General features: G+C 59.4%; 2 protein-coding genes across 6 annotated transcripts in view; one reads left to right on the top strand and one right to left on the bottom strand.

The window, feature by feature from the left end:
* The first annotated feature begins 12 nt into the window (after window positions 1-12).
* On the top strand, window positions 13-12313 carry SCYL1 (SCY1 like pseudokinase 1). Of its 4 annotated transcripts, none has more exons than XM_024748884.1 (18): window positions 13-186; window positions 539-679; window positions 890-1012; window positions 1092-1318; window positions 1768-1858; window positions 1935-2090; window positions 4437-4595; window positions 5843-5950; window positions 6713-6826; window positions 8796-8951; window positions 9529-9717; window positions 9839-9914; window positions 10194-10358; window positions 10639-10730; window positions 11397-11465; window positions 11557-11769; window positions 11862-11916; window positions 12049-12313. In XM_024748884.1, the coding sequence occupies exons 1-18, from the start codon at window positions 76-78 to the stop codon at window positions 12171-12173; spliced, it is 2370 nt and encodes a 789-aa protein (XP_024604652.1). In that variant the 5' UTR covers window positions 13-75; the 3' UTR covers window positions 12174-12313. The 4 variants fall into 4 exon arrangements, with proteins under 4 accessions (XP_024604652.1, XP_024604651.1, XP_024604649.1 ...); XM_024748883.1 differs by having other exon boundaries at window positions 11394-11465; XM_024748881.1 differs by having other exon boundaries at window positions 10588-10730.
* LTBP3 (latent transforming growth factor beta binding protein 3) overlaps window positions 12186-12908 on the bottom strand; it is a 17492-nt gene continuing 16769 nt past the window's right edge. Inside the window, exon 27 of one of the 2 annotated variants that reach the window (XM_024748879.1) lies at window positions 12186-12846. In XM_024748879.1, the coding sequence (XP_024604647.1) occupies window positions 12695-12846 (152 nt within the window). In that variant the 3' untranslated portion in view covers window positions 12186-12694. The remainder of the gene's footprint in view (window positions 12847-12908) is intronic. The other variant, XM_024748878.1, reaches the window with a different exon arrangement.

The following is a 12908-nucleotide window of genomic DNA, read 5'->3' as shown; positions in this document are numbered from 1 at the left end:
CCCCGCCCCGCCCCGGCTCGGGCCGCCGGAGGACCAGGAGCTGAGGACCCCGCTCCCGCGGCGGCGGCGGGGACGATGTGGTTCTTTGCCCGGGACCCGGTCCGGGATTTCCCGTTTGAGCTCAGCCCGGAACTCCCCGAGGGCGGCCCTCCTGGGCCCTGGGTCCTGCACCGCGGCCGTAAGAAGGTGAGAGCGACCCCGCTCCGCAGGCCGCAGCGGACCTCGGTCTCGCCTAGTCAGCGCCGCCGGCTCCGCCGCGTCGCGCCCGCCTGACGTGGCTGCGGAGCCTCTAGGGCTACGGGCCGGGGGAGGGGGACGGGCAGTGCCGACGTGGCGGGCGGAAGGACCGAGGGACCGACAGGCGGACCCAACCAGGGTTACGTGGGCCCGACTCAGTCCCCAAGGGTTGACTTGGGGAGAGACCAGGCCGGCGGCCCTTCCTTTCCGGCACTGAACCAGCTCCGGGGACCATCTCGGAGGTGGAGTGGTCTGCCCAGGACCCGGCCCACACACCTGAGGCCGCTCCGCCCTCCCACAGGCCACAGGCAGCCCGGTGTCCATCTTCGTGTATGACGTGAAGCCCGGCGTCGAAGAGCAGACCCAGGTGGCCAAAGCTGCCTTCAAGCGCCTCAAAACTCTCCGGCACCCCAACATCCTGGCCTACATCGATGGGCTGGAGGTACCTACCTGCTGCTCAGTCTGCCCTGTCTCTGCCCCTCACTTTTTCCCAGTCTCCCACTCCTGGCTTCTGCCTTCCTGCCAGTTTCCAGCCCTTCTGCCCCAGCGCCCCCCAGATTTGACTTCGTCTTCTCCACCCCTCTCCCCATCATGTCTCTCATCTCGCCCTCCTCTCGCCCCATCCCTCCCTGATCCCCTGTGTCCCCTTCAGACAGACAGATGCCTCCACATAGTGACAGAGGCTGTGACCCCGCTGGGAGCGTACCTCAAGGCGCGAGCGGAGGCTGGTGACCTGAGGGAACTGGAGCTCTCCTGGGGGCTACACCAGATTGTGGTGAGGTGGGGGGCAGTGGTGATGAGAGCAGGGATGGGGGCTGCAGCTACTGGGCTGTGATGGCTCCTTCTGTCCCCAGAAAGCCCTCAGCTTCCTGGTCAACGACTGCAGCCTCATCCACAACAATGTCTGCATGGCCGCTGTGTTCGTGGACCGCGCTGGCGAGTGGAAGCTTGGGGGCCTGGACTACATGTATTCCGCCCAGGGCAATGGCGGGGGGCCTTCCCGCAAGGGGATCCCCGAGCTTGAGCAGTACGATCCCCCGGAGTTGGCCGATGGCAGTGGCAGAGCGGTCAGAGAGAAGTGGTGGGTGACTGTGGGGGGGTGGTGGTGGTGGCATGCCCCACCCTGCCCTATTCTGGAAGCCCCTGCAGCCTCAGGACCCCTAGATTAGCTGGCACTCCCCTATCCCCTGCCACCTGACTGAGGAGGAAACTAGGGTCCTCAGGGTGGGGCCCACTCCTTGCTCCCAGGATCCTCAGGGAGGTAGGGCAGGATAAACACAGGCTTTGGGGTCAGGTGGTTCTGAATTTTAAAGTTGTGTGACCTGGGGTGGATGTCCTTGCTCTTCTGAGCCTCAGTTTCCTTATCTGTCAAATGGGGCTAATGAAATGTGCTTCTTGGGGCTGATGGGAGGATTAGCTGAGGGACACAGCCCAGGGTTTGCCATGCAGTGAGTGCCTAGTGCCCAGGGTAGATTGGAGGCCTATGCTGGCAGGTGGCAGGGCCTTGAGCAACTCTGGTCACTGCCTCAGGTCAGCTGACATGTGGCGCTTGGGCTGCCTCATCTGGGAAGTCTTCAATGGGCCCCTGCCTCGTGCAGCCGCCCTACGAAACCCTGGGAAGGTGAGTGTCTGACCCCACCCGGCCCTTCTCCACCAGCCAGCCAGCCCCTGCCCTGACCCTGACGCTTCTCCCACAGATCCCCAAGTCACTGGTGCCCCATTACTGTGAGCTGGTTGGAGCCAACCCCAAGGTACGTCCCAACCCAGCCCGCTTCCTGCAGAACTGCCGGGCACCTGGTGGCTTCATGAACAACCGCTTTGTGGAGACCAACCTCTTCCTGGAAGAGATTCAGGTGAGTCCCCTGCCCCCACCCTGGGCTCTGGCCCTACGTTCCGCACCCCTGTGTCCCGTCCCCACTTTATAGGCTCCCTGACCATTAGACCCCAGGAGACAAGCACAGACTGTGGAGCTAGGCTGTCTGGGTTCAAACCTTGGCTCCAACTGTCATTTATGTGTGACTTCTTTTGGCTGAAGTTCAGTCCTAATAACAGCACCTACTTCAAAGGAGCAGGGTGAGGAGTCAGTGAGTTTGACTTGCATAGTGTAGTTTCTGGCACATAGTGGGTGCTTAGTGACTGCTCCTGGCACTCTGTTAACTGGCACTGGCCCTGAATGTTGGGCTGTGGTGTGGGTAGCAGGGTGGGGAGGGAGAGTCAGACCCAGATCCCTGCTCTCAGGGATCTAGTGGGGGGTAAATGGACCAGGCCCCCAGCCTTGGGGACTCTCACTGGGGGAAAGGGACAAAAAACCCATAAATGAGGAAAGCTGTGCTTCCTGGAATGTGGATAAGTGCTGGGAAGGAAAACAGTGAGGGTTGGGTGTTTAGGGAAGGGCTCTCTCAAGGGTGATGTTTGAGCTGTGACCTGAAGGGTGTGAAGGTGGGAGTCATGGGGATGGTAACTGGTGAAGAATGTTCCAGGCAGAAGGAACAGCAAATGGAAAGATGGTAAGGAGGGACCCCTCAGCTTAACCTCATTGAACCTCAGTTTCCATATCTGCCCAGTGAGAATAACTATAGTATCTGCTGACCCATAGCACTGTTGTAGGGAATGAAGGAGGGAGGCTCTGCCATGGACACCCATTCTGACCCGGCCTTGTGTGGGGCACACAGAGAGGTGACTGAGAATCCGGAATGGGGGAGGAGTGACAGACACTTCCACAGACCTCGATGGTCTGTGGAATCTTGACTCAGATAGGGGCTGGGAGGCCTTCCGAGGATGGGAACATGAGCTGAAGGAGAAGGTGCTGGAAACGCTGAGCCCTGTTGCCTCCTGGGCAGTGTAGGGACAGCAGAAGCTCTGTTACGTGGAGTTCTTCTTCTCACATGGCTGGCTCTGCCGGGCTGCCCTTCTCCGTAATATGTGCCCCACAGGAAATAGGCTGTTTCTGGCAGGTCCCGATGAGAGCGTGGGAGGGCAGTGCCCAGTGGCCCCTCTTCCCATCATTGAACGCAGCGGTGGAGAGATCCCGGCTGTGACTCTCAGTGTGCGACCTTGGATGCGGTTTGGCCTCTCTCTGGGCCTTTGCTCCCCTGAACCCTGTCGTCAGAGCACCAAGCCTGCCTCCCACACTAGATTGAGCTGCTCAAGGGCCAACCAGGTCCTCCCCAACCCCAGTTAGAGATCACCTCTTCTGGCCCAGGCAGCAGCTCTGGCGGTGAGGGTACAGCAGAGAGCGCAGGGACTTTGGAAGCGTACAGGACAGGGTTATAATCCATGCCCTACCATTCCTGCCTGGTGACCTTGAGCCTCAGTCTCCTCCTTTGTAAATGGGGGAATGACAGCACTTCTTCACAGCCTGTAGCACAGCAGAGGTGCCACACCACCGGGTCATACCCTTCCTTGATGGCTTCTTAGCTGTGTAACTTTGGACAAGCTCCTTGCCCTCTCTGTGCCTCAGCTTCCTCATTGGATTATTTCATCTGTGTAAAGGTTTTAGCACGTAACCTGCCTGGCACGTAGTTTGTGCTCAGGAAGTGTGAGTTGTGGGTATTACAACCTCGGGGAGGTTAGGAGGACTGAAGGAGACCATCGAGCTGACAGCCTGGCCTGTTCGGGCCCAGTGGGAGGACGAGCTCTGGGGGTAAACTGCACCTCATCCCTGCATTTCCACAGCCTGCCACGACCTCCACCCACGGAGCTGCAGGTGTGCCCAACCCAGCCAGGCCCAGGGTGCCAGAGTGAGCCCCTTGGCCTCACTAAGCCTGTTTTCTCGTCTGTGCCGGGGGGTTAATGGCACTCACACCTTGTGTTGTCCTGAGGAGCAGAGGCAACGCTGGTAAAGGGCTTGATCCCCCTAGTGGCTGCTTTCACAGCAGCAGGCCAGGTGGCAGTGACAATAATGACGGTCACTGACTGAGCGCCTCCAGTGTGCCAGGCAGCTTTCATGTGCGTTTTCTGGTTGAATCCTCGGCACAGTTCTGTGAGACAGTAGTTACTACCCCATTTTACAGGTGGGGGAACTCGCCTAAGGTCACACGGCTAATAAATGGGAGAGTTGGGATTTGAACCCAGCCCATCTGGCACCCCAAGCTTAAGTTTACCTTTGGGTTGGAGGTGACCCCCATCCTTGCCCGTGGCTGACAAGACCGTGACCAGGCTGATTTCCCGCTCCCTGCATCCTGTCCATGCTCCCCCAGATCAAAGAGCCAGCCGAGAAGCAAAAGTTCTTCCAAGAGCTGAGCAAGAGCCTAGACTCATTCCCTGAGGACTTCTGCCGCCACAAGGTGCTGCCCCAGCTGTTGACCGCCTTCGAGTTTGGCAGCGCAGGGGCTGTTGTCCTCACGCCGCTGTTCAAGGTGAGTGGGGCCTGGAGCCTCAGGAACTGTGGGCCCAGAGACTGGCTGAGTAGGTCTGAAGGGCAGAAGAGAGGCCAAGGGCGTGGCCAGCCTCGCTGGTGTCCTGGCAGGGGCAGCCTGGTCAGGGAGATCCAAGCCCACGTGACGGGGAGCTGTTTTTTAATGTGTGTACTTTTTTTTTTTAAATTTTATTTATTTATTTATTTTGGCTGTGTTGGGTCTTTGCTGCTGTGCGCGGGCTTTCTCTAGTTGCGGCGAGCGGGGGCTACTCTTCGTTGCGGTGCGCGGGCTTCTCACTGTGGTGTCTTCTCTTGTTGCGGAGCACGGGCTCTAGGCACACAGGCTTCAGTGGTTGTGGCTCGCGGGCTCTAGAGCGCAGGCTCAGTAGTTGTGGCGCACGGGCTTAGTTGCTCCGCGGTATGTGGGATCCTCCCGGACAGGGCTTGAACCCGTGTCCCCTGTACTGGCAGGCGGATTCTTAACTGCTTTCCACCAGGGAGGTCCAAGGAGGAGCTTTGACGTCCAGTGGTTCAGCAAGTCAGGGTCACCTGACCAGCTGTCAGGGAGGTGGTGGGGACTTCTTGTCCCTGGGGAAGGGACACCCTGTGCCTCCAAAATTCTTTTTCCAAACACTCCTTCCTTCAGAGCCTATAGCCCTTCCTCCATTTCCTCAAGACAGCCTCCCTGGTCTGACCTGGGCACTCTGGTTCCCAGGGCCCAGGGGATCACCTGCTCACCACCTCACTTTCCTTCCTCCTTCCTGACCACTCGGCGCTTAGCTCTCTTGCCTTCTAGGGGCTGGATCCTCTCCCCCTCCTCAGACCCCAGCCCACTGTTACCGGGGCACCTGCCATTTCCCGCTCGGTGGGAGAACCCTTTCCCCAAAGGAACTTGGCATGTGGGAAGCGGGGAAGACGGCAAGTAAATCTTGTGGAGCTGAGAACCCCCAGAAATTACAGGCAGAATTCTGTGTGCATGTGGTGTCTAGGTGCTTGATTGTAGGGAAGGGCACAGAGCTTTTGTGAGCCTCCTAAGAAAGGCCTTGACTCAGAAGGGTTAAGGGCAGCGCTGACTGAGACGAGTACGGGCAGAGGGGCTGCTGAGGATGTGCCTGCCCCACCCCCCCGCCCTCACCCCGTTCCCACCCTGGGAAATCAGCAGGGAGCCTGAGGGAGTGAAATGAGCCCAGTGAAGTCATCTCAGTCTTGTGGACGGAGCTGAGCCCCTCTTCCCGCGCCTTCTCTCAGGTGGGTAAGTTCCTCGGCGCTGTGGAGTATCAGCGGAAGATCATCCCTGTCGTGGTCAAGATGTTCTCATCGACTGACCGGGCCATGCGTATCCGCCTCCTGCAGCAGGTAGGGGCCACGGCACACCCTGCCTGCTTCCACCCCACCCGGACCCCATCCTGGCTGCACGGGAGGCCCCCTCCTCACCTCCAGCCCCAGGCAAGTAGCTCAAGCCCCTGCGCTGGCTACACAGGGACCCCAGAAACCCCTCCCTGAAACATACACACCGGTGAGGAACCAGCGGGGCTGTGCTCTCAGGAAGTCAAGGTGATCACAGGGCTCATTGGCAGCTTTGGGAATGTCCCGCCTGCCTGGGCTGCAGGGCTGAAACGCCTCCCCCTGCGCCGCCCAGTCTCCTGGCTCGGTCCCCTCTAGAGTGGGGATAATGTCTCTCTTGCCAAACCCAGGGCAGCTGGGAACATCATACAGGACTGATGGGATCGAGGGTGGGGGCCACCCGTGCTTCCAGGCAACATTCCCTCTCCGGTGCTCAACACACCAGCCTTCCTCACAGCGCTTCTCTGGGCGGGGGTTGCACTCCTTTTTATAGACAGGCGGTGGAGGCTTTAAGAGGGGGTGTGACCAGTTAGCCTGCTGAGCAGGACCAGAGGCCAGGCCCTCCACCTCCCATTCCCAGGCTCTTCTCAGCACCCTCCTTGCAGCCTCGCCAGTCCACGTGGGCCTGAGGCCAGATGTGATGTGGGGGCCTCAGGAGACTCCCCTGGCCAGCCAGTGCCTGCCAGGTGGAGAAACCATGTTAAGGCTGGTCCCATGTCTCTGGTGAGGGGTAGAAGGGCTGACTGCCTTCTCATGCCCCAACCCGGACCACAGATGGAGCAGTTCATCCAGTACCTTGATGAGCCAACAGTCAACACCCAGATCTTTCCCCACGTCGTGCATGGCTTCCTGGACACCAACCCTGCCATCCGGGAGCAGACAGTCAAGGTGGGTGTAACCAGGCCCAGAGGGGCCACCCCTGGTTTTCTGAGGCTTAGAGGGGGCTCATCAGAGGACACACAGGCCTTGGTTTTGGCCTGTGGGTCGAGCAGGTTACGGGAGGGGCAAGCACTGTTCTGCATGTAGGTCCAGGCTGTGGGTACAGCTTGGCAGGTGGTGGGGGCAACAGGATGGGCATGACCAATAGTCCTCCGTTCAGCAGACACTCTTTGTGCCCGGCCCTGTGTCCCATGCTGGGATGCAGTATGCACAGGCAGACCAAGCTCCCTGCCTTCTTGGAGCTTCTTTTCGAGGAGAGGGGGAGGGGGCTTGGCAGACAATAAACAATTAGAAAAAAGTATATTATGTTAGAAAGCGATGGAGAGTGTGAAGAGTTTGCAGTTCTAAAAACAGTGATCAGGGAAGACCTTGCAGAGGAGATGTTGTTTAAGGAAAAGAGGTGAAAAGGGGTGAAGGAGGAGATTTGGAGGAAATATGTTGCCTGCAGAAGGAACAACATGTGCAAAGGTCCTGAGGCTGGCGTGTACCTGGAGTGTAGGAGTAGCAGCAAGAGGTTCAGCATGGCTGAAGGGGCATGATTGTGGGCAGTGTAGTCTGAGAGGTCATGGTGGGGCCAGGGCCTCGTAGGGCATGGCAGGGACCTGATGCATTCATGGGAGTGAGACAGGAACCCTGCGGGATTGAGCAGAGCACTGACCTGATCTGACCTGTTGCAAAACACTGTGTTGCTGTGTGGAGAACTAACTGTCAGGGCAAGGGTGGAAGCTGGGACACTGTTAAGTGCTATTACAGTGGCCCAAATGAGAGATGACAGTAGCTCAGACCTGAGTGGTAGCAGCAGGTGGAGAGAAGGGGCAGCATTGTGAAGGTGGAGCTGACAGTATTTGGTGATGGGTAGATACGGAGTCAAGGATGGCTCCAAGGTTTCTGGCCTGAGCAACTGGAAGGTTCAGTTGCCATTTACTGAGAAGACTGGGAGGAACAGTTTTTTTGTTTTGTTTCGTTTTGTTTTCTAAAATACTTATTTTTTTGGCTGTGTCGGGTCTTAGTTGTAGCATGTGGGATCTTTCGTTGCGGCGCGTGGGCTTCTCTCTAGCTGTGGCGCGCCGGCTCCAGAGTTCACAGGCTCAGTAGTTGTGGCTTTCGGGCTTAGTTGCCCTGTGGCATGTGGGATCTTAGTTCTCTGACCAGTGATGGAACCTGCGTCCCCTGCATTGGAAGGCGGATTCTTAACCACTGGACCACCAGGGAAGTCCCTGGGAGGAACAGTTTTGCGGGAGGAGGTCAGGCCCAGTCTTGGCATGTCTGTTAGCCAGGTGGACATGCACTGGTTATGTGTGTGTGAGGTTTAGGGGAGAAGTCTGGACTGCAGGTGCGCATCTGGGCACGGTCAGCTAACAAGGGCATTCGAAGCCGTGAGATGGGTGAGCTCGCCTAGGCTGAGGTGTAAAAGATACGAGGCTTGAGGAGTAGCTCTGGGGTGTCTGAACAGTAAGATCTCAGCAAAAGGAGACTGAGAAGCAGCAGTAGGTGAGGTCAGAGAACCAGGAGAGGGCGGTGTCCTGGAAGAACAAGAGACCAAAGTTGCGAGGAGGAGGGAGAATTCGGGGCTGTCAAAGCTGCTGAGGGGTCAAGTTTGGTGAGGATGGAGAATTGGCCTTTGGATTTAGCAACATGGAGATCATTGGTGACCTCAACCCAAGCTAATTGGTAGAGAGTGTATGTGGAGGTGTTTTTGTGAAAGTCTGAACAGAGAGCTGATGGAGAGGGATGGGAGACAGGAGGGCAAAGCAGTGGGGTTCACCTTCCTCAGCATTCTGGGTAGGGGCCAGGACCAGGTTGGGGGTCGGTTGGGGAGGGCTTTGGCGGGCTTTGTCTCCTCAGTGCCCAGGGCCACTGGTGGCCTCCAGAGTATGCCCGCTCCAGCCCACACTTTCCGCCGTCTCCCGCCCTGCAGTCCATGCTGCTCCTGGCCCCGAAGCTGAACGAGACCAACCTCAACGTGGAGCTGATGAAGCACTTCGCGCGGCTGCAGGCTAAGGATGAGCAGGGCCCCATCCGCTGCAACACCACCGTCTGCCTGGGCAAAATTGGCTCCTACCTCAGTGCCGGCGTGAGTGCCCTGCACAAGTGCCGGGAGCTCTGTCACCGTCACGGGACCACAGCCAGGTCCCCCAGAGCCAGGTCTCCTTGTGTGGGGCCTGTCATCCTCCCAGAGACCTAGGCCCTGGGTGCTCCAGCCCAGTGTCTGAGGGTGGAGTGAGTTGAACCGGGTCACACCGCCAGTAGGTGGTGGGTCTGGGAACCAAACCCAGGCCTGCTTGCCTCCACGGCCTTGCATACCCTCCCCTCAGCCAGGGCCTGTGAATGCAGACGCCTGCAGCTCCCAAGCCCTTAACAGGAATGAATGAGTCGGTCTGCAGTGCAGGTGGGGAGGGAGGCACTGGCCTCAGCCCTGAGGCAGCTGCTGCTCTGGCCCCTGTCACTCTGAGGCAGCGTGAGCCCAGTGATTTGGGAGGAGAAGCCAAGATCTAGAGTTTTAAGTAAATTCTCCCTATGTTAGTGATTAACTCACATTTCTTAGACTCTGGAGGCCCTGTGGATGGCATCTGCTCTGGGAAGTAAGGCCTGTCAGTTCTGGGCCCCGTACTGATCCTATACTCAGGAACCCTCTTCCCGCCCCACCCCAGACCAGACACAGGGTCCTCACCTCCGCCTTTAGCCGGGCCACTAAGGACCCATTTGCACCATCCCGGGTCGCGGGTGTTCTGGGCTTCGCCGCCACCCACAACCTCTACTCGATGAATGATTGCGCCCACAAGATCCTGCCTGTGCTCTGCAGCCTCACCGTGGATCCTGAGAGATCCGTGCGGGACCAGGTAAGGCACAGCTGGGGCTGGGCCCTGGAGCTGGGGCTCTGGGGGATACCTGGGCCCTAGCTGGCCTGGCAGGCTCACGGGAACCTTGGAGGCCCCAGCTCTGCCCCTTGCTACCCCACAGGCCTTCAAGGCCATTCGAAGCTTCCTGTCCAAACTGGAGTCTGTGTCGGAGGACCCCACCCAGCTGGCCGAAGCGGGTGAGTGGCCCACACTCGTGTTCCCTGTGACTCTTGCCACATTCTTAACTGTCACCTGTCATGGCCCCCTTCTACCTCATTGGAGCATCGGAAAGCTGGAAGAACCCTAGAGGACAGACTGTACATCACTCCCCCACCCCCATCTCACAGTTGGGAGAACACAGTACCTGGAGAAGGGGGACGCCCACTGCAGGTTGCTCTGTTTCAGTTCTTGCCCTCCTACCACCCTCCCCATGGAAGCCTGAGGTGTCCATACCTGTCTCTCCTGTCACTGCCCAGAGAAGGACGTCCATGCAGCCTCCAGCCCTGGAATGGGAGGAGCCGCAGCCAGCTGGGCAGGCTGGGCCGTGACAGGGGTCTCCTCACTCACCTCTAAACTGATCCGTGCACACCCCACGGCTGCCCCAGCTGAGACCAACGTTCCCCAGAGACCCGTGCCTGAGGGTGAGTGTCCCAGATCGGCTGTACCGGTGACTGAGAGGGCTTGGGATTGCTGGCACCCAGGACCTGTTACTGATCGACTTCCCCCCGGGATGGTGATGGGGACATAGGAGACGGTACGGTCTAGTCCCCTTGTGAGCTTCCACTCTACACACCCCCAGCAACCTCGGCCCTGCTCTGAGACCTTCCTGGGGCCCAGTGTGTGGCAACTCAGTGAGCCTCTGCTCCCCAGGACTTCCTGCCCCAGCCCCAACCCCTGTCCCTGCCACACCCACGACCTCAGGCCACTGGGAGACACAAGAGGAGAGCAAGGACGCAGAAGAGGACAGCACTGCTGCCGACAGATGGGATGATGAAGACTGGGGTAGCTTGGAGGTGAGTGGGGCTGAGGAGGCCTACCGGGGGACCCCAGCTTCAAGGTCACAGGCTCCCCTGCCATTCAAGGAACTCATGTGGGCTTGGCTGGAGTCAGACCTGTCCTCATCTGCACAGCATCCTGGGCAAGTAGGTGTCATGGAGCAGCCCTTGCGGGTTAGAGCTGACAGCTGAGCCCCCACTCAACTCCAGAGGCCAGGCTGCTGGTGGTTGGCTCAGCTCACTGACCCTCCTTCCTCTCCTCCACTCCCCGTCCCTCCTATACCTGTTCTAGGGCCCACCCCGCCCTGTGACCAGCAAGGAGAGGTCACTCCCAGGCCTGCAATCAACCAGTCCTCCCTGGGGCTGGGCTCAGCATGGGCTGAGGTTGGAGTGGGGCTGTTCTGAAAGGAATGGGGGCAGAGCTCTGGGTGAGACCCCTGAGGCCACAGGCAGGGGTGTGGAACTCTAGATCTCATTCCCCAGCTTCATGGAGGAGTGATGACAGGCCAGGTTCAGCGTGTCTACTTTACTGATGGGAGACAGGGCCTAAGGAGAAAACGAGAGGGAAGGCAAAAGAAGAAAGGGTGGAGCCCATGGCTGGGCAGGGGCTAGGGGGCTTCCTTGCCCTTTTGGGTGGAGTACAGGGGGCCCTATGGTCATGCTCTCCTCCCCACACTGCAGCAGGAGGCCGAATCTGTGTTGGCCCAGCAGGACAACTGGAGTACTGGGGGCCAAGCCAGCTGGGCTGGGCAGGTGAGCTGGGTGGGACAGGGTACGTGTATGTGGGGTGGAGGCCTGCCCCTCCCTCCCTTTCTCTGGCACTATCTCTTCCTTCTCTTTGCAGACCAGCAACCCTGGTCACAAATCCCAGGAGTCAGACTGGAGCAGCTGGGAAGCCGAGGATGCATGGGAGCAGGGCTGGCAGGAGCCAAGCCCCCCGGAGCCACCCCCTGAGGGCACACGGCTGGCCAGCGAGTATAACTGGGGTGGACCGGAGCCTAGTGACAAAGGCGACCCCTTTGCTGCCCTGTCAGTGCGTCGGGAGGCTGGTGCCCAGGTACTCGGCACCTGTCCAGTGGGAGGGTGCAGGCCTGGGGTGGACCTCAACTGAGAGTAGGCCTCCACTCCAGCCCACGCTTCCCTTTCCAGCCGAGGCGGGACTCGTGGGGTGATGACAACTGGGAGGGCCTGGAGGCCGAGAGCCGTAAGTGCTTCCCCTGGGCTGGCTGGCTGATGGGCTAGGGCTACCCTCCTCTGGGGCAGGCATGGATGGGCTGGGAAGCTGAGACTCAGGTTGTCCTGACGCCGTCAGCCCTCCTCCCCTTCTTGTTCCCAGGACAGGCCAAGGCGGAGCTAGCCCGGAAGAAGCGCGAGGAGCGTAAGCGGGAGATGGAGGCGAAACGCGCTGAGAAAAAGACAGCCAAGGGCCCCATGAAGCTGGGAACCCGGAAGCTGGACTGAACCGCGGGTGTGGGCGCTTCCCAGCCTCGGAGAGCAGGCCCCGCAGATGTATTTATTGTACAAACCCTGGGAGCCCGGCCGGTCTGGCCAGGCACATTTCACATATACATAATCAGAGCCACAATAAATTCTATTTCGCACCCCCTGTGCTGGGCTCAGTCTAGCCCCTCCAAGGAGGCTGGGGTCTGGTGCTGCCCTTTGGAGACTGCGCCCACCACGGACATGGACATCAATTTACTTCGAAAACCCAGAGTAAAGAGGCACGATCTGATTTATCAGTTTCTGGGAAACGCCCTCTGGAAGGAAGGCCGGCAGTGCCAGAGAGACCCAACATCTGCCTATGAACCGGGTGGAGCTGGTATGGGCACCCTTGGAACATGGGGCTCGGGGAAGGGGTCTGCGGGCCCCGAAGGGTCCCTGGGTCCGAGCCCCGAGTGAGGGCACAAGCGAGAGGCGGAGCTCGCCTCAAGTGTCGGTCAGAAACTCCTCGGTGATTGCCGAGGACCAGACCGAGGGTGGTGTCAGCGGCGGCGCTGGGGCACGCAAGCTCCATGCGGGCGGCTGCGCGCGAAGCCAGCTTTGCAGACGCAGCGGAAGGAACCGCTCGTGTTCACGCAGCGCTCGCTCTTGCATAGTAGCCCGCGCTGGTTCAGCTCTCGGCACTCGTCGATGTCTGGGTGTGGGGGTTAACAGGTGCGGACTTCGCGACGGAGCCGGAGCCCCGTGGCGCGCTGG

Source organism: Neophocaena asiaeorientalis, unplaced genomic scaffold (genome assembly GCF_003031525.2).
Source record: "Neophocaena asiaeorientalis asiaeorientalis breed wild unplaced genomic scaffold, Neophocaena_asiaeorientalis_V1.1 scaffold43, whole genome shotgun sequence".
In the NCBI taxonomy this organism is placed as follows: Eukaryota; Metazoa; Chordata; class Mammalia; order Artiodactyla; family Phocoenidae; genus Neophocaena; species Neophocaena asiaeorientalis.
The sequence above is the reverse complement of the archived record's forward strand: the minus strand, read 5'-3'. Positions and strand labels throughout refer to the sequence as shown.